Source organism: Cetorhinus maximus, chromosome 14, assembly GCF_964194155.1.
Source record: "Cetorhinus maximus chromosome 14, sCetMax3.hap1.1, whole genome shotgun sequence".
In the NCBI taxonomy this organism is placed as follows: domain Eukaryota; kingdom Metazoa; phylum Chordata; class Chondrichthyes; order Lamniformes; family Cetorhinidae; genus Cetorhinus; species Cetorhinus maximus.
This window is the reverse complement of record NC_135892.1, coordinates 28438657-28466365: the sequence shown is the minus strand read 5'-3', so window position 1 is coordinate 28466365 and position 27709 is coordinate 28438657. Positions and strand designations below refer to the sequence as shown.

At 44.7% G+C, this 27709-nt stretch overlaps 1 protein-coding gene across 3 annotated transcripts in view; it reads right to left on the bottom strand.

Annotated features, from left to right (window-relative positions):
* prkn (parkin RBR E3 ubiquitin protein ligase) overlaps positions 1–27709 on the bottom strand; it is a 1436175-nt gene that overhangs the window by 786311 nt on the left and 622155 nt on the right. For all 3 annotated transcript variants that reach the window (XM_078556736.1, XM_078556737.1, XM_078556738.1), the window contains exon 4: positions 1841–1959. In XM_078556736.1, the coding sequence (XP_078412862.1) occupies positions 1841–1959 (119 nt within the window). The remainder of the gene's footprint in view (positions 1–1840; positions 1960–27709) is intronic.

The window sequence follows — 27709 nt, the reverse complement described above, 5'->3', positions numbered from 1 at the left end:
GAGGCCTACCTCCCACAAACAAACAGTGACAGAAGCATGTTCAATGCCATATTATTTTGAATGTTGCCAAGAGGTCCCTAGCAGCTGTCTAAAACAGACTCTAGTCTCTTGTATATTCTAATAATAAGCCTAGCACCCGTTTAAGGACCCAAACCGATTCAAAGCTCTGGTTAGGCCTGGAGTACTGTACTTTGGGGGCAGGATTTTTAGGTCGGCGAGCGGGGGCAGGGCCCGCTCACTGACGCGTAAAATGGCGCGGGATGAGGTCACCCCGCGTCATTTCCATTTACAGGTCAGCGGGGGCGCAGCCAAGTTAGCTGTGCGCCCACCAACCTGTCAACGGCCTATTGAGGCCATTGATAAAACAATTTACGTAATTGACAGGGCTGCCCATCCAACCTTAGGGTTGGCGGGCAGGCCGGGAGCCCTGGCGGGCTTCATTAAAGCATGAAACCTCATCCACAGGCGGGATGAGGTTTCATAAGGGTTTTAAAATATTTAATAAACGTTTGAGTTAACCAAATGAGAACCATTAGATTAAGCATAGGTGAATAAGGTAAGCAGTTGAAGAGTGAGGTCCGAAGACAGATGTGGGCGTAACGCCTGTTAAAGTGCAGGAAGGGGTTTTAGCATTGTGCACATAATTCATGTTAGGAGAATTGGATGGACAGAAAGTAATGGACATGTCCCAACTCATGTGACAGTGCCACATGAGGGGACATGTCAGGGAAACTTTTTAAACATTTACCTTAAAAGTTTTAATTCTGAGCTGATCTCCCTTAGGCAGCACTTAGCTTCAGGGAGATCAGTGCGCTCTTTTGTGCGCATGCGCGAAAGAGCACACTACCGGCTGAGAGAATCCATCCCCTCGCCCGCACAGGGAGTGCATAGTGCTTCCAGGCGGACGTCACGCTGGGCGGGCTTTAATTGGCGCGCCAACTTAAAATGGGATGCGCCCCCAATCGGGGGTGCCGATCAGAGGTACGCCTGCCCGCGCCCACTCCTGCACATCCCCCCCAACAGGGGGAAAATTCTACCCTGGGTTTCGTACTATAAGAAAAGGCCGGAAGCTGCCGAAAGAGAGAACCATCTTGAACATCATGAGAGAGACACCTTGAAACAGAAACTGCTTCTCAGCAGAGAAAGACCAAGGAAGTTTCCAGAAACAGCTATTGGACTGCTGTACTAAAGCCAGGCCACCCAGAACCACCACCTACAGTACCATAAGAGTCAAAACAGGAGCCTTCGCTCCCTCCCAGGTCCTGTTGTTTGTTGAGTGGTGCACCTGCAAAGGCAAATATCAGAGCATTCAACTACAGAAGCCATCACAGCTACTAAACAGAATCTCAAGTTTCAGCCCCTTCACTTCGGAAAGAACGAATTCAAGCAATGGGCCCACAATGATATCCCACAGGGGCTGATTTGAAATCTCATCTTTAAGTACCTTTTTATCTTTATCTGCTTTTCATCTTGATATCTTTATTTTAGTTAATAACTTCATCACTTTTACCTAAGTAACTTCCAGCAGTAATTTTTGCAATCAACTAACCTTTATCTCGTTTAACACTAAAGATTGTCTGCTAGGTTATTTTTAAATTGTACCACTCAGGGGCTACATACACACATACAAATTCTTAGCTCAAGGACCACTTGAAGGATACACCTTTTATGTGGTCATGACAAAATATCATGTACTGCATATCTTTCCGATCTATTTACGACATTTCCTTAGAGTTCAAGAATTTAAGTACAGTGTGACACCACAGTATCAAAGTTAATTTTTAAAAATTGCTAGACATGCACATATATGCTAATAAAGTATTGCGCTACATTAGCTTACCCTGGTTAAAGTTAATGTTCCTTGCTGACACGTACTGCATCGTACTCTTAGTTTCCCAGGCTGCACTGCTTTGCACATTGTCTTGCAATAGATATAAAATCTGCTGTAAGGTCTTGCACCTGAAATATAAAAACCCTGTATTGAAAACATTTTTTAAGAGTTCAACAGATTGATCTATATGTTCTCATCTCTTCAAAGAGAGTAACATAAAATGCATACAAATTCAGTGCTGTGCATTTCAGTATAATATTATACTAAAGGGGCTCATATCTGCTCTTTTAAGCTGTGGCTCAATAGCAGTATTTTCACATCTGAGTTAGACAGCTGTGTGTTCAAATACCACTTCAGACTTGAACACAAAAATCTTGGCTGAAACCTCGACATGTATACCGAGGGAGCATTGCACTGTTCCATGTGCTGTCAATGTTAAATTGAAGCCCTGTCTGCCCTCTCAGTTAGATGGTACTATTTTGAAGAAAAACGTATCAATATTGTCTGGACATCATCACATTGCTGTTTCTGGAAATATGGTGAGCATAAATTTAGCTACCGCATTTCCTACATTGCAACAGTCACTACAATTCGAAAGCGGATCATTACCTGGGAGATCATAAAAGGTGCTATGAGATACAAGTCTTCTTTCTTACCAGTAGTGAAAAATGATAAACAGAGATTTCACTCATGAAGGAAAGTAAAATTGAAAAAAATTGTTCACTTTGGGACACTCCTAGGTACTTGCTTTCAAATGTTCTCAGGGGAATATTTGCAAGGAGTTGAGTGAATAAGGGGGAAATTTTAACCAGCCAGGGTGGTGGATGCTGATGTGTGCAGGAGGTTAACGAAGCAAAATATGTCAGTGTGCTGGGAAATGAGCAGGAATCTGCTGACATCCACATTTAACTCTTGTGCGTTTGTTGCGGGGAACCCCCTGGGACAGGTGTATCTGCAATTAAAAGATGCAAGAAGACAATTAATTGCATCTTTAACCTTGGATTCTGGCTTAAGTTGGCAGTGCATGGGTTTCCCAGGCTGTCTGAAATTCGCCAGGTTGAACAAGGCAAGAGGACAATGGGGATCGACGAAGCTGAGAAATTGACAGGCCAGGAAGCTTTTAAATACTGAGATCTGACTGCTGCTTCTTTGCTTAGGTGAAAGGATTTTGTTCAGAGGACTTGTTCTGAAAGTGAGCTTTCACTGCTTTGGAGGTGATTTCTAAGACTTTGGAGACCATTTCTGCTACCTTGGGTTTTTTTTGCTTTAGCCTTCTCAGCAACATCGGAAACTCTTATGCATCTCTTCCTTGGGTTTCTAATGAGGTAGAAGAGGAGCATTACCAACAACAGTAGCAGGTGCAACAGCTACCTTCTCCTCAGGCACCTGCTGCTCTACAGGACAGAAGGGATGAACACAGAGCTCCAGCTCACAAAAGAAGACATCCCCAGATTAAAATATATGGGCAGAGGATGGAGCTTCCTGGACATGACTGAGCACCAGTGCTTCAGAAGATTCAGGTTTTCATGGCAGGTCATTACTAAAATTTGCAGCCTCCTAGAACAAGACCTCCTTTCAAGTGGGCCAAGTGGAAAGCAGTGCCATTGCCATTCAAGGCCACTGCTGGTGATATCTGCAGAATCTTACAATCTGCTGCGCACAAGCACATCTTACATCCATTTCACAATTGCTAGGGTCAGTCAGAATGTGAGGGCCCTCAGATTTGCTACTCTGGCCTGATTTCCACAGATCCAAGGATTCATTGATTATGTGGTAATCAAGCCACCTTCATAATATTCATCAGTTGAAAGGGATTCCATTCAATTAATGTTCAGCTGGTAACTAAGATTGTCATGCATGTCTTTGCTTACCCAGGAAGCTGCCATAATGCCTCCATTCTGTACCAGTTAAGTCTGATGCAGATCTTCGCACCTCTAAATGAGTCAACAGGTGACTCCTTGGAGAGGTGGGTTACCTTCTAAACACTTGGCTGATGATACCTGTGAGCAGCCCGACTCAGTAAAGGTACCAGTGAAGCCACATAACCACAAGGGGGCATGAAAACAGGGCTGGCTAAAGTGAATTAGCAAATTAGGTTAAGGGATAGGTCAATAGAGATGCAGTGGTAAACATTTAAGGCGATATTTCAGAATACACAGAATAGATACATTACAACAAGTGAGAAAAAGTCCAAGGGACAGACACACCATCCGTGGTTAACTAGAAAGGTTGAAGATATTATCAGATTTAAAGGAAAAGAATATAACTCTGCAAAGATAGGTGGAAGGCCAGAAGATTGGGCAGAATATAAGGAACAGCAAAGGGTGACTAAAAGATTAATAAGGGAAAAATTAGAGTGCAAGAGAAAGCTAGCCAGAAATATAAAAACAAATAATAAGAGTTTCTATAAACATTTTAAAAAGGAACAAGTTAACAAAGTGAGCGTTGGTCCTATAGAATGTTAGTCTAGCGAATTGATAATGGAAAACAAGGAAATGGCAGATGAATTAAACAGGTATTTTGCATCAGTTTTCACTATGGAGGATACAAGTAGCATCCCAAAAGCAGCTGTAATTCAGGAAATGGAAGGGAGGGAGGAGTTCAGAAAAATTACAATCACCAGAGAAGTGGTACTGAGTAAATTGTTGGAGCTGCAGGCTGACAAGTGCTAGGGTCCTTGTGGACTTCATCCCAGGGCCTTAATATGGGCAAATGGAATATAATATGGGAAAATGTGAAATTATCAATTTTGGCAGGAAGAGTAAAAGAGATGCATATTATCTAAATGATGAGAGATTGCAGAGCTCTGAGATGCAGAGGGATCTGGGTGTCTTAATGCATGAATCACAAAAGGTCATTATGCAGGTGCAGCAAGTATTAAGGAAAGTTAATAGAATGTTATCATTTATTGCGAGGGGAATTGAATACAAAAATAGGAAGGTTATGCTTCAGTTATACAGAATACTAATGAGACCACATCTGGAGTACTGTGTACAGTATTGGTCACCTTATTTAAGGGAGGATGTAAATGTGTTGGAAGCAGTTCAGAGAAGGTTTACCAGATTAATACCTGGAATGGGCGGGTTGTCTTATAAGGAAAGTTTGTACAGGCTAGGCTTGTATCCGCTGGAGTTTAGAAGAGTAAGAGGTGACTTGCTTGAAACATATAAGAAGTTGAGGGGACTTGAGAGGGTGGGTGTGGAGAGGATGTTTCCTCTTCTGGGAGAATCTAGAATGAGAGGTCACTCTTTAAAAATAAGGATCGCCCATTTAAAATGGAGATGAGGTGAAATTTTTTCTCTCAGAGGGTCGTGAGTCTTTGGAATTCTTTTCCTGAAAAGGTGGTGGAAGCAGAATCTTTGAATATTTTTAAGGCAGAGGTGGATAGATTCTTGGTAAGCAAGGGGGTGATAGGTTTTGAGGGTAGACAGGATGCAGATTTGAGGTTACTATCAAATCAGCCATGATCTTATTAAATGGCGGAGCAAGCTCCAAAGGCTGAATGGCCTACTCCTGCTCCTTGTTTGTATGTTCATATTGAGTAAGCCACAGGTATCTGGACAGATCATGGGCTGCCCTTCAGTGTGCACCAGCAAGGGTATCAAGAATGACCATGGTTCTTTGTACACATAGACCAGAATTTTTTGCTCGCCGTTCTGGCATGCGCCCAACACACTTGAATGTAAAATGACGCGCGATGACATTGGGTGAGCACCCCAACGTCATCATGCACTCGCGTGATATTTCGGTCAGCGGGCACGCACGGGAGTCGGCAGCCCACCCTCCGACAATTAGGAGGCCTATTAAGACCCTTAATCAACAAATTGTTTCAAATTTTTTGCTGCCCGTCCAATTGTTCGGTTGGTGGGCGGACAAAAAGGCCATTCGGCCATTGCATTTTTGCCGAAACCTCATCCACGGGCGGGATAGGGTTTCGACTCATGATTAAAAAAAAAACTTTTCACACTCATATTTAAAATGTCCCTGCTCGTGTGACAGAATCACATGAGGGGACATGTTTTCATTACTTTAAAAATCTTTATTTTTATTGATAAAAATCTTCAGCTCCCTGAGCCAGCTCTTTGCCTCAGGGAGCTTTTACTCCGAGCACCCACGAACTTCAGCGCTTGCGCTCCTCCTGCCCCCACCCCGGCAGCGCTGCAGCACGCATTTCATGCTGGCTGGCCGTTAATTGGCTAGCCAGCTTGAAATCACGGTCAGGGCCCGATTGCGGGCGGCAGTCGTTTTCTCGGCCGTTCCCAGGCCCGCCCGTTGCGCCCGCCAATGAGGGCAAAATTTTGCCCATTGTGTAGCAAAGATGTGTGGAGCTGGAGAAGGACGAAGATGATGACCGTTCCACATCTTTGGAGGAGGAGGAACAACAGGGGAGCAGAGAAGGAAGAGGAGAAGTAGGAGAAGGAAAAGGAAGAGAAGGAACCTACTGTGGTCAGGTTTCCTGAAGACACAAAATTAGCTACCAGGCCTGCACAGGGGTAATGTATATAGGTATGCTTCACTTGATTTGAGGCTGTGCAGCCACCTGGCACACCGACTCTGAACCCATTGTGCCCACTCCCAGCCACCATAAAGCAATTCCACAATCAACAATCCATTTCTCTCACTACCCATTGTTCATCTTCTACCCTTGTCTTCCATTTTTCTCGAGCCTGAAGACCATTTGGCAGGTGGCAGGCAACAATGGGGATTACTGGACAATGGAGATTAGAAATCAAGTTTATGGTGCATATAAATTGGCAATAAAGGTGATAATTTAACAAAATTTTAAACACCCTCCAATCTCTTTCCAATCAGGTGCACTGCCTCTGGAAATACTGACAGAACCTCAAACCATTTCTGCTGCTGCTCCAAGATCTGTTGATAACCCCTGAGACATCCAGTTGAGCATAGCTTGGAGGGTCCTGAGCCTTCCAACGGGGACTTTGCACTGCTGTCTCTTTCTCCAACACCTGCTCCTGCTCACTTGTGATGTATGGCTCATCATGGGACAATGCAACTACCTGTCTTGGAGGCTCCACTGAGATACGTGTATCTGAGTTGCTGGATAGTGCGTGTGAGTTGTGTGACAGTGCTTCTTCTTTCAGGAGTCTTTTGCTTCTCTGGCACCAGCTCCTGAGTGATGCCTGCAGGATCTGTGGAAGCTGAAAGACCTGAATTAGAATGACAAATGGAAAGGTTCGAAGTCAACATTGTGCAGATCATTATGGGTGGAATCATCCCAGATTTGCACAACGTGTGGAAGCGGGTGGGAAAAAGGATCTTGTGCCCACTGGCCGCAATGGTGGCTTTCACGTCACATCATCCCATTCCGGCGCGTCCTGTCTCATTAATTATGCATTCACAGGGAACACACCAGATCGCTGGCAGGCGGACTCAGATTTGCCCGCCATGCCGTGACCTCACTCCGGGCGCCATATTTAAAGTACACCAGACCCATGCTTACTTCATGTCTTCAGACCAGGACTGCTCCAGGCAACAAATGGCCCCGAAAGCAGACGGCAACCCCAAATTTAGTGACGCCTCTCGGTACCCATGGAAGGCTATCGTGATGTCCTTTGCTCCCGCTCTGCCTGCATGAGGTACACCTGAGTCACCAATCCAACCTGTGATGCGGTGGCAGCGGTGGTCAGCACCACCAGAGCACAGAGCAGGTCATCCATCCAGTGCAGGAAGAGGATGAATGGTCTCACCTGTTCTTCCAGGGGAAGTCAACCACCACATCACACTCAACTCCCACGCTCACAAACCCATCACACATCCCCAGGGATCTCACACCTCAAGGGACAACACCACTAACTCCCACATACACCCTCATATCTCCATCAGGCTCAAGTTCTATGGAGCTTGCGTCCTCATCCCATCCATGGCTCCGGTCACCACACAAACATTCCACACAGTGTCATGTGTCTTGCTCACACTCTCTCCATCTGTTTTCATGCAGCAGAATCTGGCTCTCAACAGCAGGGAGAGGTCCCAGACCAGGGGCCGAGTGCCCCACATTATGCCCATCACTCATTTTGAGGAGCGTGCCATCGTGCTGACTGGTGAGGACGTGGACCATGCCTGCAGCGATGGTGAGGCCAGGAGCGAACACCCATGTGGGGATCCTGCACCACATCATCCCTCTGTCTATGCAACTGTGAGTGCTCTCTCTCCTGCTTTTGACTCTGCTGCCCTGCACTTATTATCTCTACTTTGGTTCACAAGGAGCTCTGCCAAGTGACTGACACCCTCAGCCGGCCAGTCCCTCATCTCCGTCCAGGTCCTCACCTCCAACCAAGAGGACACCTGTTCCATTGAAGAGCTAGAAATAAGCAGCCTGGAAGACCTGTCACAGCGCTTACACACACCCTCCACCAGCACAGAGACACACCTCGGTGGGACCAAGATCAAGTGCAGGCACAGGTTCACAATCTGGTGTCCGAAGCAGGAGGAGACAGCTTCAGCCAAGCTCCCTGGCGCTCGGAGGACTACTAGAGAAGAGATATCTGTGAGGCCCGAGTCAGAGGACGAGTCTCTGGATTCGGCCTTCCAACTCATCGTGTAGAGTCAGCAGAAGGCGGGGGAACATCATGCAGAGCTGTTGGAAATGCTCAACAGAGTGACACATGAGCCGAAGGAGTGTGTCCGACTGCTCTCTGTTGAAATAGTGCCCACATGTGCGTGCATGGAGGTCTCCATGGGAAAGATGGCAGACACCATGGAGACCCTGGTCCAACAGAACGCGGAGATATGTGCAGACCTGCATTCCATTGCAGTAGCCATGGGTGAGTTTCTGCAGTGGCAACACGAGAGGGAAAAGTGCACCTTGACGACCCTCCACGTGCTCCTCTCCCTCAAGGAGTCAGGCCAGGGCCCTCAGGCACCCAAAGGGAGGAGGAGCGGCAGCTAGACACCCCTGGGTCATCCACTAAGGAATCTCAGGTGATGTCCTCTCCCTCCCAGTCCCCTTTGTCTGTGAGCCCCTTCAACCCCACCCTCTGTCACTGCAGAGGGAGCAGCTGGCCCACAGGAGGGCAGCCAATGCAAGCTGGAGCCCTCAAGGCCTCAGTTCTCCAAAGGACCCAAGCCAAAGTCATCAGAAGCTACAAGGCCAACCATTGCACAGGCTGTCTCTACCCCTCCTGCAGATGTCAGGGCAGCACCTAAAGGAAGCAGGAGGCCTAGAAAAGTTAAGAATTTCTAATCACAAGTAGTTACATGGGTCAACACATTTTGTCACTTCATAATTTGAAAATATAGTCACTTTCACTGAATAATGTGCAATCTTGTCTTTCAGCTTCATTTACAGGCTTCGCAAGTCCTCCCCCTGCATCCCCTTCCCCCCGCACTAGCAGTTTAGCTGCATGCAGCTGGACCATGAGTGATTCTGGAGTGAGTTGTGTATGTGTGTAGCTGGGCCTCTTGGAGCCTCATGCAAGCACTCTCCCACACACAGGGAGCCTTCCTCCATCACACTTATCTCAATGTCCCGAGCATTTTGAATGCTGCCTGCTGGGGTTCTCTTTCAGTTGTCCATTTGAGCTGACCTGCATCTCAGCCCACCCACTGATCACACTCCCATGCAGCACCTGTGCCCGTCCAACATGAAGCTCCACTCACTTTCAATTTGAGAAAAATGGTACTTCACATTTCTGCTAAGCTCCTCTATCTTTTCCCCTCTCCCAGTCACCCATGTCCTTTCCTCCATCACTGTTGAGCCCCCCAGCATCACCTTCCACCTCCCCACCATCAACTACCAACTAGAACCCTTTTCTTTCCAGGATGTCCAGGTGAACGTGCATGTTCCCTAACTTCATGAGAATCCCACCCCCATCCACACTGGCCTCCTTGACCTTCCTCTTCCCACCCCCAGGGTCTGTCTCTGCCTCTGAGTCCCCACCAACTACCCTCACTATCCCTTCTACCGTTACCTTCACATCTTCACCCTCCCATCCTTCCAACTCACTCTGCCTCCATACTCACCATTCCTTCCCACCACACCCACCCTCAGTTTGCTCTTCAGGAGGCCCCCCCCCTTACTCCTGCCTCCACCCTTACTCTCTCCTCCAACCTTACCCCTTCCCCCCTCTGAACTCCTTCCTCCCCCTGGACTCCTTCCTCCCCCTGGACTCCTTCCCCCCTCCTTACTCCTTCATTCCCCTGGACTCCTTCCCCCCTCTGAACTCTTTCCTTCTCCCAGATTCCTTCCTCCCCCTGGACTTCTCCCTCCCCTCAAATCCTCCCACACTCCAAACTCTATCCCTTACACCTTTCTCCCCCTAACACCTGCCCCCTATCTCCCAACCTCACCGCCTCCAAAACTCACCACCCCAACATCTATGTCTCCCCCCTCCCAACCTCACAACCCGACACCATCGTTCTCCCCCTTCTAAACCTTGACCCCCCCGTATGCTTTCCTCTCCCAGTCAATCCTAGACCTCCCCCCACCGCCCCTCCCCACCCCCACCGATCATCTGTAGCAGCCCATGGCCAAGACTGTGATATTCCGATGCAGACTCGAGACTTCAATGAAGACTTCCCACCCTCCAAGAGTTGCTTCGTGGCAGAACCATGTACAAGAGAATCCACCCAGCATGTGATGCATGTGTTCCTTCAGGCTCCAGCGTCTTCTGCTCCTTGGATGTCCGCGATCTGATCTAACAGTAATTCCCTTCTTCTGCACATTTCGCTTGTCCAGATGTGCTCTGGGCCGGCGTGTTTTCCCAAGGTGTAACGATAAATCTGGCAGGTTCACACTGGCTTCCAGCAGGATTGGCTTCCTGCAATGGCGGACACCATCGGACGATCCTGCTGTGCTTTCATGCCAGTGTGATACCGATTTTTGGCCTTCTCACCATATTGTCCATTCCCCCACCCCCCATCCCGCCTGCCATGACACCTGATGCCAACGTGGCCAGAAAATTTCAGCCTATATCTCTGTAGATGCTGACATCAAGTCAACATCATTGAGTGTTGTGTGCCATGTAGATGTGTAATATCTCATTCTGTCACTAGGTATCTGGGAGAGCCCTCCTCTCCCTCATATTTCCAATTCCAATGGCCTGGCATTCCGCCACTCTGCTGATCTTCAGTGTTTTGGCCTCTGCACCAATCAAGGTAGCTATGAATGGAGGGCCATCCCCAGTTCCCTGTCTCTCCCTGCTGTTCTCCACTCTTTTCTCCTACAAGGAGAGAAAAAAAGAGAGCTGTGAGTGTGAAAAGTGGAATGTGTTGAGAGGATAGAGTAACAACAGTTGTTGTGGGTGACTGTGAGGGATGGATGTAAAATGTCAATTAGTTGACGGTGAGTGTCAGTGGTAGCTGTTCAGATGGGGATGTGAGGAGGTGCCTTGAGAGGGAGGAATGGGTGAACCTGCAAAGTGTGTCGATCTAAGGAATTCTGCACAGGAGATGGCTGGGGAAGTCAGACTGAGGGGGCTGGCACTTGAATGTGGCATGTATTTTACCATTCCTGTCCTGATGAGGTCATTGAGCCTCTCGGGGTATTTTATCCATGAAAGAGGGCCAAACATGGGCTGTTCACCTTCTTCGCCGCTTCTGGCCATGCCAGTTTGGTATCAGAGGCAGTCGTCTTCCTTCTGGCTGTTGCAAACTTTATTTATCTGTGGGTCCTTATAGCCCACAGCATGCTCCAGGGATGCCTCAAAAAATTGGGCTGGGGAGCCAGCTGGCACACCAACTCTGAACCCATGTGCCCACTCCCAGCCGCCAGGACAAAGCAGTTCCAAAATTAACAATCCATTTCTCTTACTGATACCCATTGTTCATCTTCTATTCTTGTCATACCATTTTCCTCAAGGCAGATGGACAACCTTCTCTTGTTAAGACTGCTTTCACTTGAGTTGCTGTCTCATACTTTGCCAGTTGTAGAATGGTTCCATTTGTCCCTCACCTTTAAATAAGGCTTCAACATTCAGGTGTGAGTTGTGATCACGCTCACCTGCTCCAATTGGTTGGGAAATCCGGAAGTGGGATGCTAATGCCTTGGTTCAATTAAAAAGCCATGGAAAATCCTGCTTCACGAACTTTTGGATTCCTGAACTGCCACTGGCTTCCCCCATTGTGAGTAGATCCAAATGTTAAAATTCAGTCCTAAATGTCTAACTACCCTTTCAGTTACTGAAAAGTGGATCATAAAGAGAAAGCTAAAGTTAGTTGGAGAATATTAAGTCCATTTAAAAAAATACATTTTGAGTTGTGGAAGTTAAGGAGGGGCACAGTGCCATATTTTTTAGATTTAAAACGGTGACATATTGCATTTTACTAAAAGCTGTTAGCTGCAGTCATGTTCTATTTTTACATTTGAACACTGTAAAAGGCTCAATGAATACATTTAATCAAAGATGATAGCAAAATGGATGGCAGAAGAAGGCACTTCTTGTGGCTATTGTGAAAGCCATTAACACCCATTTTATAGCACCCTGATTGAATTTCTAAAAAGGCAGTATGGCAGTTTTGAAACTGCTGGAGCACTTATAAAAAGAATGTTAAGTCCTTATTAACTTTTGATAGCTTTGCTATTATGAGCTAGCACAGTTGAAGCAATGATCAACATGAATGGCACCTAGAACTAGAAATCAGTGACCTGGCCTCAGGATGGGATTTTCAATTTATAACTTTCTTCACTTAATTGGTAGCTAATCTGAATCAAGTTTTCAGCTGGACTCTGTGGAAGTGATATTTGTCTTGAGTATTACAGCAAAGCAGCTGTTTTACACCCCACCTAATTTTCTTTCCTATTGACTTCATGGATATGCTCAGCCAGAGCCAACAACTTCATTTTCTTCCTTATGGAGGCTACAAAGCTGGAAGGCAGAACCTTGGGCTTTTCAAGGACTGCAAGTTTCTTCTAGCAGGGTATCATCAACTGTACACCTGTTCAAACCTTCGCTCCAACCCAAGACATGAACAGGAACATTAAATGTGTAGCTAATGTGTGACAAACTGCAGCACTGCACATACATCCATGTCAGGAATCCTGATGGTTGCTGTGATGTGTTACCCTTGATCTCTCTATCTTCTTCAGTCAGACCATTGGGTGAGAAGCTGGCTTCTTGGGGACTAAAACTAATCCTTGCAGATGTGGTTCATGACACTTGTCAGAAACTGTAGTAATTATAGTTTTGAGAAACATAGGACTGTAGCTTTAAGGATAATCCTGTGTTGTAAGATCACATGATCTGTGTAAACCAATGTGTTAGCAACGCAGGGAACCTCTAATAGAGGGAGTTCTTCTTTAGTTATGGAGTTTGATGCACACATGTAAAAACATTGCTGTCTTGTAAATAAAGTTCAATGTTTCCACCAAGAAAAGTTGCCTGGAAAATCAACTCTATAACAGAAACCTACACACAAAAGATGAGATGAGATATATCAAAACCATGCCTTTCAACTAGGAAGACCATTACCAATTCAAGCAATGTGAATGGAGGAGGCAGCAGAGGGAGAGCACAAAGTGTGGCACATGATGAGGCTAGAGAAAGCATTGAGCAGGGTATTTGGCCATCTTCATCTCTTTTTCTCTTGAGACTGAACTCTCTCTCTCTCTCTCCTCTTCCTGCATGACAACCTATACAGAGCCTTGGCTTTTGCAGAAGGGTGAAGCCTTCATGGCATCATAGAAATTTGCAGCACAGAAAGAGATTATTCAACCCATTGTGTCTGTGCTGGCTGAAAAGAGCTAGCCAGCCTAATCCCACTTTCCAGCTCTTTGTCCATAGCCCTGTAGGGTGCAACACTTGAAATACATATCCAAGTGTATTTTTAAAAAACAATGAGGGCTTCTGCCTCAACCACCCTTTCAAGCAGTGAGTTCCAGACACCCACCACCCTCTGGGTGAAAAAAAATTCTCTTCAACTCCCCTCTAATCCTTCTATGCCCGCTGGCTATTGATCCCTCTGCTAAGAGAAATAGGTCCTTCCTATGCACTCTATCTAGGCTTCTCACAGTTTTATACACCTCAGTTAAATCTCCAGTTCTGACAACACCCTCGTAAATCTCTTCTGTACTCTCTCTAGTACAATCATATCTTGCCAGAACTGTATTCTATAATAATATTCTAACTGTGTCCTAACCAATGTTTTATACTTGTATATATTTTGTCTCAGCTAATAAATAAAAGTATCTGATAGGCCTTCTTAACCATATGATCTACTTGTGCTGCTACTGTCAGGGAACCGTGGATATGTTCTCAAAGGTCTCTCTGCTTCCCGATATTTCTCAGAGTTCTATCATTTATTGTGTATTTTCTTGCCTTATTTGCCATCTCCAAATGTGTTAGCTCACACTTCTTTGGATTGAATTTGCCACTTTTCTAACCAGTCCATTGTTATCTTCCTGCAGTCTACTGCTTTTCTTCCTCATTGTCAAATATACAACCAATTTTTGTATTGTTTGCAAACTGCTAGATCATGCTCCCTACACTTAGGTTTAAATTATTGATATATACATCAAAAAGCAAGGGGCCCAGTAATGAGCCCTGCAGAACCCCACTAGAAACAACCTGCCAGTCACAAAAACACCTGTCGACCATTATCACCCTTGCTTTCTGCCACTAAGCCAATGTTGGACCCAGAGCAATAAGGCAATATTGTAAGCAATCTAGATAGAAGTGTAAAAATGCGAAAAAATGTTAATAGATTAAATGAATGTGCAAAGCTGTGGCAAAAGGATTTCAAGGTAGACAAGTGTTAGGTCATCAACTTTGGACCAAACAATGTTATGTCACCGTATTTTCTCAATGGTGAAAAGCTAGAAACAGTGGAAGTCCAAGAGACTTAGGAGTCTAGGTACACATATCATTAAAATGTTATGGGCAGGTATAAAAAATAATCAAAAAGGTGAATGGAATGCTGGCCTTTAAATCTAGATGATGGAAATACAGACTTTTAGTAAAAGTCATGCTACAGCTAAACAAACATTAAAGCCTGGTTAGGCCACATTTCAAGTATTGTGTTCAATTCTGGGCACCACACCTTAGGAAGGATATATTGGCATTGAGCACATAGTAGATTTACCAGAATGATACCTGGACTCTAATGGTGAAATTATGAGGAGGGAGTACACAAATTCTGGTTGTATTCCCTAGAATATAGAAGAATAAAGGGTGATTTTTGCAAAGTTTCATTTGTGGTACTGATAGGATATTTAGAGAGAAATTATTTCCACTGTTTGGGAAGTCTAAGACTTGGAGACATAGCCTAAAAATTAGAGTTAGGCCTTTCAGAAAGGAAATTAGGAAGCATTTCTACACATAAAGGCTGGTAAAAGTTTGGAATTAGCAGGGATCAGTTGTCTGCCTCTACTTCTGCGCCATGTGTGGGGAGTATATGTTGAAGAAATTGAAACCTTGTAGATGCTTTGGGAGTGGGGTCAATATTGCATGGGAAACCTAGCTTCAGTGGGTCTGTACGGGACTTTTTATCATAGCCACCTCATTATCATTTTAATTATAGGTTTGCCATTTAACATGCAGCAGTGAGTCTGTGGCAAGGACCCACATAACATGTTCTCAAATCCAGTATTTCAAGGGCTAATCAAAAGATGGAAGTTGGAAGAGCTGTTGGAAACAAAAGAAGAGAAATTCCCAGTGTGTTTTTATCAGAATGCTCAAAGGCTGCAATCCGTGTTAATCTTTCCTCCCTTGATGTACTGCTGGTGGCAGTAGAGGAGGAGTCAGAGACAGGTACTAAATCCATAGTAAAGGGAGGAAGAAATATGCTGCTGACACCAAGAAGGCATTGAGTGGAGGTGGCACAACAGGAATGTAGCGTCAAGCTCATGGGTTTAGTTCAGGATGCCCTTTAATGAGCTAACCAGGTCAGGAAAAGTGAGTAGAGCTGCAAATTCATCTACATCCTGCATTACCCCAACTCTTACTCTGTCTTCTGAAGCTTTCTCCATCAGATCACTCCTCACATCCCTTGCACACCCACCCATCCTTTTATTTCTATGCACTTCCTCATATCCCCCTCCATTCATCCACCACTCCCACTCACTCTAAGCCTCATGCAATTTGATGCCTCTCCCTCATAGACACCAAATGCACTTCTACCATTGGGTCAACAGTTGCTATTACGCTCATTCATAGGTATATTATCTTCCTTGTTGCAGAAAAGAGCACAGAACAACAGGGAGAGGACAGAACTGGAAGTGGTCCTCCACACATTTCACAACACACAATTGCAGAGGAGGAGGCACAAGAAATCAGTGGAGTTTAGGGGCAGAATCTTCGGGCCCCGCTCGCCAACACGCAAAATGACTTGCGGTGACGTCGGGCGTGCGTCAGTTTGGCGGTCGCGCAGTGGAGTCGGCTGCGTGCCCGCCGAACATCAATGGCCTATTAAGGCTATTTAAAAACTAATTAAAGTAATTAATTGAGCTGCCCGTCCAAAGTTAAGGTTGGCAGGCAGGCGAAGAGCCCAGGCAGCCTTTGCATTTATCATGAAACCTCATCCACGAGGGGATGAGGTTTCATGAAGGGTTTATAAATTAAATAAATTTTTAAATTAAAGTTCATTGACATGTCCCAGCTCATGTGACACTGTCCTTGTGTCTCTTGTGTCCTTGGAGCCATCCCTTAAGCCTACCTGCAGGTCTAAAGACATCAGGGGGCTTAGGCTGCCTCAGGATGAATGCATCATACCAGCTCCATAGGTGTCTTCCACATTCCTACAGGAATATCTTTTTGTAGAGGCATGGCAGCTTTGATTGAGTGGGAGCCCTTGCAGTTAATGAATATTCCTGGTTGATATGAGAGTACCCTGATTATCATAGGTGTACAGCCAATGGCACCCAGCACCTTTGGCAAGTCAGCCAGAGACATGCCAGATAGAGGCACAAACCCTAGCACTTGCTCATTCTGATTGGAGTCATCACAGATGAAGTTGAGGCAATTTCCATGCCTGGCAAACAAGCCATCAGTGACTTGTTTCTGAATGGGAGATCCCAGATATGTATCTGACAGAGCCCTGGAAGGATCCAGAGCAAAACAGTTGAGAGCGGTGATGACTTTGACAGCCACTGGTAAAGCATGGTCTTCGAGTCCAGGATGGGGTAAGTCTACTGGAAGGTTGCAGATGTCTGCAACCACCTGACATGACAACCTTAGCCCCCTGAATCACTGCTGCCCAGACATTTCAATGAAACTCAGCCTCTGCCTTTAAACCCTATTTCATGGGTAGTGATTCCTGCTAACTGCACTACTCAGCTGCTCCTATCTCTGCTGCACTCTCTCTGCAGCTTCCCTCTTTGCTTTCCAGCTACAGGCCTCTGAGCGCTTTGATGGTGCTGTTGCTGTCATTTTGGGGACCATCGCTGTTGAGTACTGAAGAGCCCTCCAGACCTATCTGGGAATCTGAAATGTATCTTCATCATTCCAATGGCTTGGTGGTCACTGGTTCTCATTGTAGCTCTCCTGTATCTCCTTCATGGTCAGAGGTGTGATGAACTATGTTTTAAGTGGATATCCTTCGTCTCCTACAAGCCAGCCCTTATGTCTGCTTCCTTGAAAAAGAAGGTTTCGGATTTTGGACTGCTGTAGCATGAATGCATTATGACAGCATTCAGGGAATCTGGAGTACACCTGTATGAACCTTTTCATGTGACTGCACACCAGTTGTGCATTGATGAACAAATATTCCTTGTGGTTTATAAAACCCACACCTGCGATAGAGCTGCTCAGAGGTGAGCATTGAGCAGAAACATGACCTCTGTTTCTCTCCACAGATGCTGTCTGAGCTGTTGAGTATTTCCAGCATTTCTATTTTTATTTCAGCAGGAAACAGGCCTTCCTGTAAGAGGCTGCAGGTGACTGCCACCACCCAATGTGGCAACCTCAGCCTGTGGAAGTATTGCTTTTATGAGATGTCAAGGAAGCCGAGCTTCTGTCTGTTAGCCTCGTGATGTGAGTAGAGCCTCTTGCAACCTTGACCTGTTTCCTGTGCGCTTCACTCCTGTGAAACTCCCTCGTCCTCTTGTGTACATGCTGCCTTGAACAGTGTTGATCCTCCCCATCACTAGGCTGAATCCTGGGATGAGGGGTTTGTCTTATGAGAAAAGGTTGAGCAGTTTGGGCTTATACTCATTGGAGTTTAGAAAAATGATCTTATTGAAACATGTAAGATTCTGAGGGGGCTTGACAGGGTAGTTGCTGAGAGGATGTTTCCTCCTCGTGGGGTAATCTAGAACTAGGCAGCACAGTTTCAAAATAAGGGGTCTTATTTTGAGATGAATAGAATTTCTTCTCTCAGAGGGTCGATAATCTTTGGAATTCTCTTCCCCAGCAAGCAGTGGAGGCTGGGTCATTGAATATGTTCAAAGCTGAGTTAGACAGATTTTTGATTGGCATGGGAGTCAAGGGTTATGGTGGGCAAGCAGGAAAGTGGAGTTAAGGCATTGGAGAAATTACAGAGGAGATTCACAAGAATGATTCCCAGGATGAAGAACAGTAGCTATGAGGATAGATTGGAGAGGTTGGGACTGTTTTCCATGGAGAAAAGAGAGCTGAGAGGAGACTTGATAGAGGTATTCAAGATCCTGAGGAGTATGGACAGTTCCCACTCAAGAGAACATAAAGAACGAGAGGGGCACAAGGCATAAATATGATGTGAGGAAAAAGAATTTCACCCAGAGGGTTGTTGGAGTCTGGAACAAACTTCCTGAAAAGGTGGTGGAGGAAGGTTCAATCGAGGTATTAAAAAGGGAATTGGATTGCTACCCGAAAAGAAAGAAGGTTACGGGGATAAGGCAGGGGAGTGGGACTTGGTGGAATGCTCTTTCAGAGAGCCAGTGCAGGCTTGATGGGCCAAATGGCCTCCTTCTGCACTGTAAAGATGCTGTGATACTGTGAAGGCCACAATCGGATCAGCCATGGTCTTATTGACTGGCAGAGAAGGCTCGAGGGCTGAATGGCCTACTCCTGCTCCTTTTTCTTATGTTTTTATCAAACATAACTCTAATCTTGATGGCTTGAAATTCTGAAAGGGTGAGAAAAGCTGGATCATACAAACACTCTCTTGGTACGATTCCTTATGTTAGAATCAGTACAATCCTCCTGTCCTCAGTTCGATTTGTTTATTGTTTCTTTTATTTGGCTGCAAGGGTTGAGTATTACGGATCATACATTAGCTGTATGCAGAAGGTCAATACATGTGAACTAAGTGTTAACTGTTTCAGTTTAAATACACTAGCAATGTTATGTTTAAGTGTTAATAAAGTTCTTCACTTAATTAGGTAATGATTAAATACAATCTAAAATTAATTGTGGATGACAACTTTTATAGGTTTTTAAACATTTTACATATTATTAACAGCTACATCCTTTTCCTTACACTTACAATCATCTATCGGCTTTGAATAAAATTATATTAATAGTAACTAAAGCATGTATTTAAGTCTTCTACAGTTAGGATGATGGCAGCTGCAAAATGCTTGTTATGGAAGTATAAGGCCCATTTTGTCTTTTAAATAAATGTTCAGTGTAATTCAGATTCACATTTGGTTCTTCAGTGCATAAACATGTCTTTTTCAGTGGCACCACTCTTTCCTCTCAGGCCCACTCCATGATGAGCATATAAATCGAGGCTGACATTTAGTCCTGAGGGAATGTTACATTTTCAGAGATGCTGTCTTTTGAATGAAATGAGAAATCAAGGCCCCATCTGCCAGTTCAAATGGACATAAAGGATCTACTGGCAGTATTTACAGAACTGATGAGGTGTCCTGGTCAACATTTATCCTTTACCAGCACTACCGAAGCAGAACACCTGGTTATTTATCTCATTGTTGTTTGTGGGGCTTAACTGCTGTGTTTTTTCTACAGTAAAATAGTGACTACACTTTGAAAGTAATTCATCAGCTTTGAAGTACTTTGAAATGTTCTGAGAATGTAAAAGTGCTGTATAAATCCTTTCTTAAATTCTTTATAAGGTGCTCTAAGAATGAAATAAGTTCTCTATAAGATGTTATACATCTAGAATCACAGTATCACAGAATGCTTCCAGCACAAAAGGAGGCCCCTTTGCCCGTCATGTCTGCACTGGCTCTCTGAAGGAGCAATTTATCTAATGCCACTTGCCGGCCTTCTCCCCGTAGCCCTGAAAATTCTTTCTTTTCAGATAATAATCCAATTCTCTCTTTAATGCCTCAATTGAACATGCCTCGACCACACTCTCAGGCAGTGCATTCCAGATACCAACTACACCCTGCATGAAAAGGCTTTTCCTCATGTTTCCATTGCTTCTTTTGCCAATTACCTTAAATCTGTGCCCTCTTGTTCTTGATCCTTCTCCCAATGGGAATAGTTTTTCCCTATCTACTCTGTCTAGACCCCTCGAGATTTTGAATACCTCTATCATTTCTCTCCTCAATCTTCTCTAAGGAGAACATACCCAGCTTCTATACCTCTATCAGATCTCCTCTCAACTTTCTCTTTCAAGGCAACAGTCCAATGTTTCCAATCCACTTATGTAACTGAAGTTCCTCATTCCTGGAACCATTTTTATGAATCTTTTCTGCACTTTCTCTCTAATGTTTTCATGTGCAACATTGCAGTTGCGGCCAAACCACTGTTCTAGACAAGTTTAACATAACCTCCTTGCTTTTGTACTCTATGTCCCTACTAATAAAGCTGAGGATGCTGCATGCTTTATTAACCATGCTCTCAATCTGTCCTGATGCCACATTCAATGACTTATGCACATATCCACCCAGGTCTCTCTGCTCCTGTACCTCCATTAGCATTGTATCCTTTAGTTTACATTGTTTCACCACGTTCTTCCAACAAAAATGAATCACTTCACACTTCTTTGCATTAAATGCTATCACGTCAAAAAACTCCAGTAAATTAGTTAAGACGATGTGCCCCTGCTGGCTTCCTTTAATTAACTGCATTTGCCCAAGTGACTATTAATTTTGTCCTAAATTATCATTTTTAGAAGATCTCCCACCACTAGGTTAAACTGACAAGCCTGCAGTTGCTGGGCTTATCTTTACATCTTTTTTGAACAAGAGTATAACATTTGCAATTCTTCAGTCCTCTGGTTGCACCTCTGAAACTAAGGAATACTGGAAAATTATCCTTTTCTGAAGGGTTTAAAGCCACAATTCCATGAATATAGCTTTCCAGTGGGAGCTGTGTTCACTAAAAGAATGGGAAAGTGAATTGGATCTACATGGCACAGAAGTTATTTGCCCAAACATCACTTGGGTGAAGGGGTCACAATTAGTGATTGGAAATAAGGTGGGTACAGCGCAAAATTAGTCCATGTACCTAAATACCACAATTGTAACATAGCCATGAGTAGCTCTGGCACCACCCTGGTCTTTATTTCAGTGCAGCCATCTTCTGCACACTGGAAGGGGTTGAGTATCAGTCTGGAGAAACCACATGCTCCAGGCAGTCTTTCCTTGTTACAGGTGAAGTCCTCATGAAAGGGAAATTGCAGAATGCACTGCAGGCTGATGGTTAATTGATTTTGCCATTCAGAGAGAAGCAATGGCACATCAAGGGAAAGACAGGGCTCCCAGATTTTGTGGTGCCACCTTGGACTCACTCTGTCTAGAGGCCCAGGCCAAGAAGGAGGCCGTGTCTCCAGCAAGGGGCAGGGTGGAGGGTGGTGGGGGTTGGTGTACAGAACAGAAACCCTCCAAAATAACCCTGCAAAGTGAGTGGGAGTAGGCACTGAGAGTCATGAATGCCCAGAGCATGGCACCATGGACCTGACAACAATTGTAGATAAAAAGTTTAATTACCTCACTCGAGTAGTCAAGGTGAGTGAATGCATCTGGAAATCACCTCTCACAATGACCATACCACACACCTCTCACACTACTCATTGCACCACACCCCCATCACTCATCCAGGAGCACTCCCTGACACTCAGGACTTACCCAAACATCTTTATACGACATCTTACTCATACATACTTCCAATCATGTCAACTACACTCAGACCTCTATACACCTCCACAAACCTCCAGCTTTTCAGCTACAGCAGCCACATCACTCAAGCAAACTGACATACAGTCACTGGCATTCCTTCCTTTCTCTTGCGGGAGAAGGTGACACCCAACTGGAAGGAGGGGTAGATGACAGGCGAGGATCAGCAAGGACCTATCCCCGCAGTTCACTTGAATAAATGGTCCTGAGGATCATGGGCGCCAATGTTACAGACCCAGTGGCAAACATGGCAAACAGTGGCTAAGTTGCTGCCTTATGCACCTTCTCCACAAACTTCTAAGTTTCACCCTGAAAGATGCCATGAACTGGAAACTGCCGAAAGAGTGGCTGTGGACCTTCTGCTTTCTTCCCCACTTGCCCTTCTCTCATCCCTACCTCCCTTTTTTTTATTATTCACTCATGGGTTGTGGGTTTCACTGGCTAGGCCAGCATTTATTGCCCATCCCTAATTGCCCTTCAGAAGGTGGAGGTCAGCTGCCTTCTTGAATTGCAGCAGTCCATGTGGCGTAGGTGCACACACAGTGCTGTTCAGGAGGGACTTCCAGAACTTTGACCCAGCAACAGTAAAGGAACAGTGATATATTTCCGAGCCATTGAGTAGCCTGGACGGGAACTTGCACGTGGCGGTGTTCCCATGCATATGCTGCCCTTGTCCTTCTATATGGTAGTGGGTTTGGAAGGTGCTGTGTAAGGAGCCTTGATGAGTTTCTGCAGTGCATCTTCTAGACGGTACACACTGCTGCCACTGTACGTCGGTGGTGGAGGGAGTGAATGTTTGTGGATGGGGCGCCAATCAGCCAGGCTGCTTTGTCCTGGATGGTGTCAAGCTTCTTGAGTGTTGTTGGTGCTGCACTCATCCAGGCAAGGGGAGAGTATTCCATCACACTCCTGACTTGTGCCCTGTAGATGGTGGACAGGCTTTGGGGAGTCAGGAGGCGAGTTACTCGCTGCAAGATTCCTAGCCTCTGACCTGCTCTTGTAGCCACAGTATTCATATGGCTAGTCCAGTTCAGTATCTGGTCAATGGTAACCCCCAGGATGTTGATAGTGGGGGGATAGTAATGCCATTGAATGTCAAGGGGCAATGGTTAGATTCTCTCTTATTGGAGATAGTCATCACCTGGCACTTGTGTGGTGCAAATGTTACTTGCCACTTGTCAGCCCAAATCTGGATGTTGCCCAGGTCTTGCTGCATTTGGACATGGGCTGCTTCAGTATCTGAGGAGTTGCGAATGGTGCTGAACATTGTGCAATCATCAGTGAACATCCCCACTTTTGACCTTATGATGGAAGGAAGGTCATTGATGAAGCAGCTGAAGATGGTTGGGCCTAGGACACTACCCTGAGGAACTCCTGCAGTGATGTTCTGGAACTGAGATGATTGACCTCCAACAACCACAACCATCTTCCTTTGTGCTAGGTAGGATGCCAACCAGCAATGAGCTTTCCCCCATTCCTATTGACTGCAGTTTTGCTAAGGCTCCTTTGATGCCACACTCAGTCAAATTCAGCCTTGATGTCAAGGGCAGTCACTCTCACCTCACCTCTGGAGTTCAGCTCTTTTGTCCATGTTTGAACCAAGGCTGTATTGAGGTCAGGAGCTGAGTGGCCCTGGCGGAACTCAAACTGAGATTCAGTGAGCAGGTTATTGCTAAGCAAGTGCCTCCTGATAGCACTGTTGATGACCCCTTCCATTACTTTACTGATGATAGAGAGTAGACTGATGGGGCGGTAATTGGCCAGGTTGGATTTGTCCTGCTTTTTGTGTACAGGGCATACCTGGGCAATTTTCCATTCAGTCAAGATATGCTGCCCAGACCCTGCTGCCTCACATGAAAGGAGGAATTCAGTTTTGAGGAAGGAGCACAGTCGTTTAATCTAAAACTTGCTGCCACTAGCTCAGATACCATCACTGCGCGAACATGAGAAACTAGCTTAGAGTAGGGGTTTGCAATGCGGCCTGTCACTGGACATGAATGGGTTGTAGCTAAGCTAGTGGGATAGATAAACCCATGTGTGAATTCGCCGGAGGGCGAGGTCACACAACAGTTCTGTTGCAGAGGACGCGGACAAGGACTCATTGCAACAAATTATAGGAAAATGCTGATGAACTTGTACACCAAGATGTCTGGTGCATTGGCACAACTGCCAGATAGCCTCCAGTCATTGGATAGGAACATGGAGAAGTTGGGCTTCCCCTGGCACAGGGCATCATGCAGAGTTTCAAGCCCATCTTTTCCACCATGCCAACCAACCATGTTGAACATCCACTAACTCCTGCCTCAGCTTCCATTGGGCAGATACCTCCAATGTATCAATGCTGCAGTGGAAGCTCAGAGGTCATAAGATCCCTGGCATGCAGACTCATACAGCTGGCATCTAGGCATAGGCAGCTGCCATTGTGGGTCAGGTTTTGATCTCAGTGCTCAACAGGGAATTCAGGCTCTCTCAGCAGTACAACAATTTGTGCTCCAGCACCCTGTGGGAGTGGCAGTGACACAGTGGAACACAATTCTGCCATACCCTTCCAGGATAGCTGTCATTCTTGCTTAATTCATTCAGGAAAATTGGTTATTTTGGTTTATGGTTTTCCCACGTGAATTGTAACATAATTAATAGTGTAAGTACCCTTTTAACAACCTGATCATTGTTAATGACTCCCAATTAATCTCTCTGACACAGAAAATGAACAACTAAAAGTATAGAGTTCCATTCCATCTGGAAATGAATTGATGCTGGAGAGTTTAAATATGTCAAATTTTAAATTTATTTTTTCTTACTTTTTCTTTCTCTAATTTTTCCTCTGTCCCTTAATCCAATCTTTCTATGCCTCTCATTTTTTCTCTCTCTGAACTGGTGAATTCACCCACCAGTTCACCCTCCTTCTCAGTCCTTCCTTTGCTTATTTCTCAATCCTTAAATGGTGAAGGAGATACACTGTTGATCCCAAATTCACCAAGGTCCCAGATGCCCTGCAGCTCTTGTGACATTGTCAGCTCTCATTTCCAGCAATTTTGTAGACAAAATAATTTTTGAGCTGAAGGATGAAGGAAAAGCAGGCATGCCGTGAGATTCCCTGCTCCGGCAAATTCAGTGTCATTATAAAATCATAAGAAAAGTTCTGGGCAGGAAAAGGCCACCTGGGCAATTGAAACACTTCCCTCTAATGCTTCAGCTTAGGATGTCCAATCATTCTCAAACAGTGGATCAAATTCAAGTGCCACAGCTACTTAGTGGCAAACATAGGCCCAAATTATAAATTTGTTAACAGTACTGAGAGTGCCGTCTTTTAGGTGAAATGTTAAACCAAGGTCCCAGTTGCCCTTTAGGATAGCTATAAAAGATATCATAGCATTATTTTGAAGAAAGGCAAAGAAGTTCCCCTGAGTGTCCTGGTCAATATTTATCCCCCAATCAACACCTAAAAACAGATTTAACTTCACTGTCTCATTGCTGTGCACAAATTGTCTATCATATTTTCTACATTATAACAGTGACTTTACACTTCAAAAGTTCTTCAATGGCTGTAAAGCACTTTGGGCCTCCTGAGGTCATGAAAGGGTCTGCCTAAATACAAGTATAGCACAAAAGTGAGTCACCTACATTCCACTATATTTGTTTTACAGGTGTAGCTTAAGGCACCAAAGTAAATATTTCATGGGATGTAGGATGGAGAGATTCTCTATGAAATCAGTACTGGAGAAATGATTTTGCGAATGTTGTAATACAAGTCATCGGAATGTTGATTAATTTTTGTAATATGCATCCTATAATATTCTAAAAGCTTGATTGGCTTTGGATATTAGCATGTAAATGTTTAACATTTGGATGAAAGTTCTCTCTCACTTAACATTTGGATGAAAATAGTGTAAGGCCTCCTTTAAAATATTGGTGGAAGACATTTCGCATCAATCAAAATTGGTATGCAATTATCATTATCATATAATTTCATGGCCGATAATTTTAAAACGTTATATGTTGAGATTTATAAGACCATAAGATCATAGGACGTAGGATCAGAAGTAGGCCATTTGGCCATCGAGTCTGCTCCGCCATTCAATGAGATTATGGCTGATCTGATGATCCTCAATTCCACTTTCCTACCTTTTCCCCATAACCCTTGATTCCTTAATGATTAAAAAATCTGTCTATCTCTGTCTTGAATATACTTAATGACCAACCTCTACAGCCCTCTGTGATAAAGAATTCCACAGATTGACTACCCGCTGAGAGAAGAAATTCCTCCTCATTTCTGTTTTAAATGGACACCCCCTTACTCTGAGATTATGCCCTCTGGTCATAGACTCTCCTACAAGGGGAAACAACCTCTCAGCATCTACCCTGTCAAGACCCCTAAGAATCTTATATGTTTCAATAAGGTCACCTCTTATTCTTCTAAACTCTAATGAGTACAGGCCCAACCTACTCAACCTCTCCTCATAAGAAAATCCTTCCATCCCTGGGATCAACCTAGCGAACCTTTTCTGGACTGCCTCTAATGCCAGTATATCTTTCCTTAGATAAGGGGACCAAAACCGATCACAGTATTCTCAGTGTGCTCTAACTAGTGCCTTGTATAGTTTTAGCAAGACTTCCCTATTTTTATACTCCATTCCCTTTGAAATAAAGGCCAACATTCCATTTGCCTTACCTATTACCTGCTGAATTTGTATGCTAGCTTTTTGGGATTCATGCATGAGGACCCCCAAATCCCTCTGTGCTGCAGCTTTCTTCAGTCTTTCTGCATTTAAATAATATTCAGCTCCTCTATCCTTCCTGCCAAAGTGCATAACCTCACACTTTCCCACACTATATTCCATCTGCCACATTTTTGCTCAATCACTTAACCTGTCTATATCCCTCTGTGTCATTGTGTCATCCTCACTATTTACCTGCCCACCTATTTTTGTGTCATCTGCAAACTTGGTGATAGTACATTCATTTCCCTCATCCAAGTCATTAATATATTGTAAATAACTGTGACCCCAGCACTGATCCCTGTAGCACTCCACTAGTTACAGGTTGCTATCCTGAAAATGCCCCCCCTATTCCTAATTCTCTGTTTTCTATTGGTTAGCCTGTCCTCTATCCATGCTAATATACTACCCCCAACACCATGGGCTCTTATCTTATTAAGTAGCCTTATGTGTGGTACCTTATCGAATGACTTTTGGAAATACAAATATATTACATCTACTGGTTCCCCTTTATCTATCCTGCTGGTTACCTCCTCAAAGAATTCTAATAAATTTGTCAGGCAGGATTTCCCCTTCATTAAGCCATGCCAACTCTGCTTGATTATATTATGCATTTCTAAATGCTCTGCTATGATATCCTTCATAATAGACTCCAACATTTTCCCAATGACAGGTGTTAAGCTAACTGGCCTATAGTTACCTGTTTTTTGTCTCCCTCCCTTTTTGAATAAGGGTGTTACATTGGCAGTTTTCCAGTTCTCTGGGACTTATATAAGCAAGTTACTTTTTGTGGTATATTTCTCATTTTAAGACTGATTAAATCATCAATTTGAACACATTAATACAGAAAAGTAATGGGCAATGAAATTAGAGGAAAACAACGGAATAAGGAAGCAGAATTGGGAGGAAAGGGGGTGGATGATGAATGAAGGAGCTCCAAGAAAGGTGATGGAAAAGGAAGATAAAAAGGAGGGGGGAGGAATGGGAGAGAAAATGGAGAAAGGAGAAGGAAGGAGGGGAGGAGGAGGAGCGGGAAAGAGAAAAGAAAATTATGAGGAAGGAGATTGAGGATGGGGAAAGGAGAGAGGGGGATGGACGGGCTTGATTTCTTTTGACTTCCCATGGAAATCCTTTCAGCCTCCAATTTAGAATTGCAGTCAGCCAGGTGGGGATAGGAACAGAGGTCCCTGCTCCATTTTC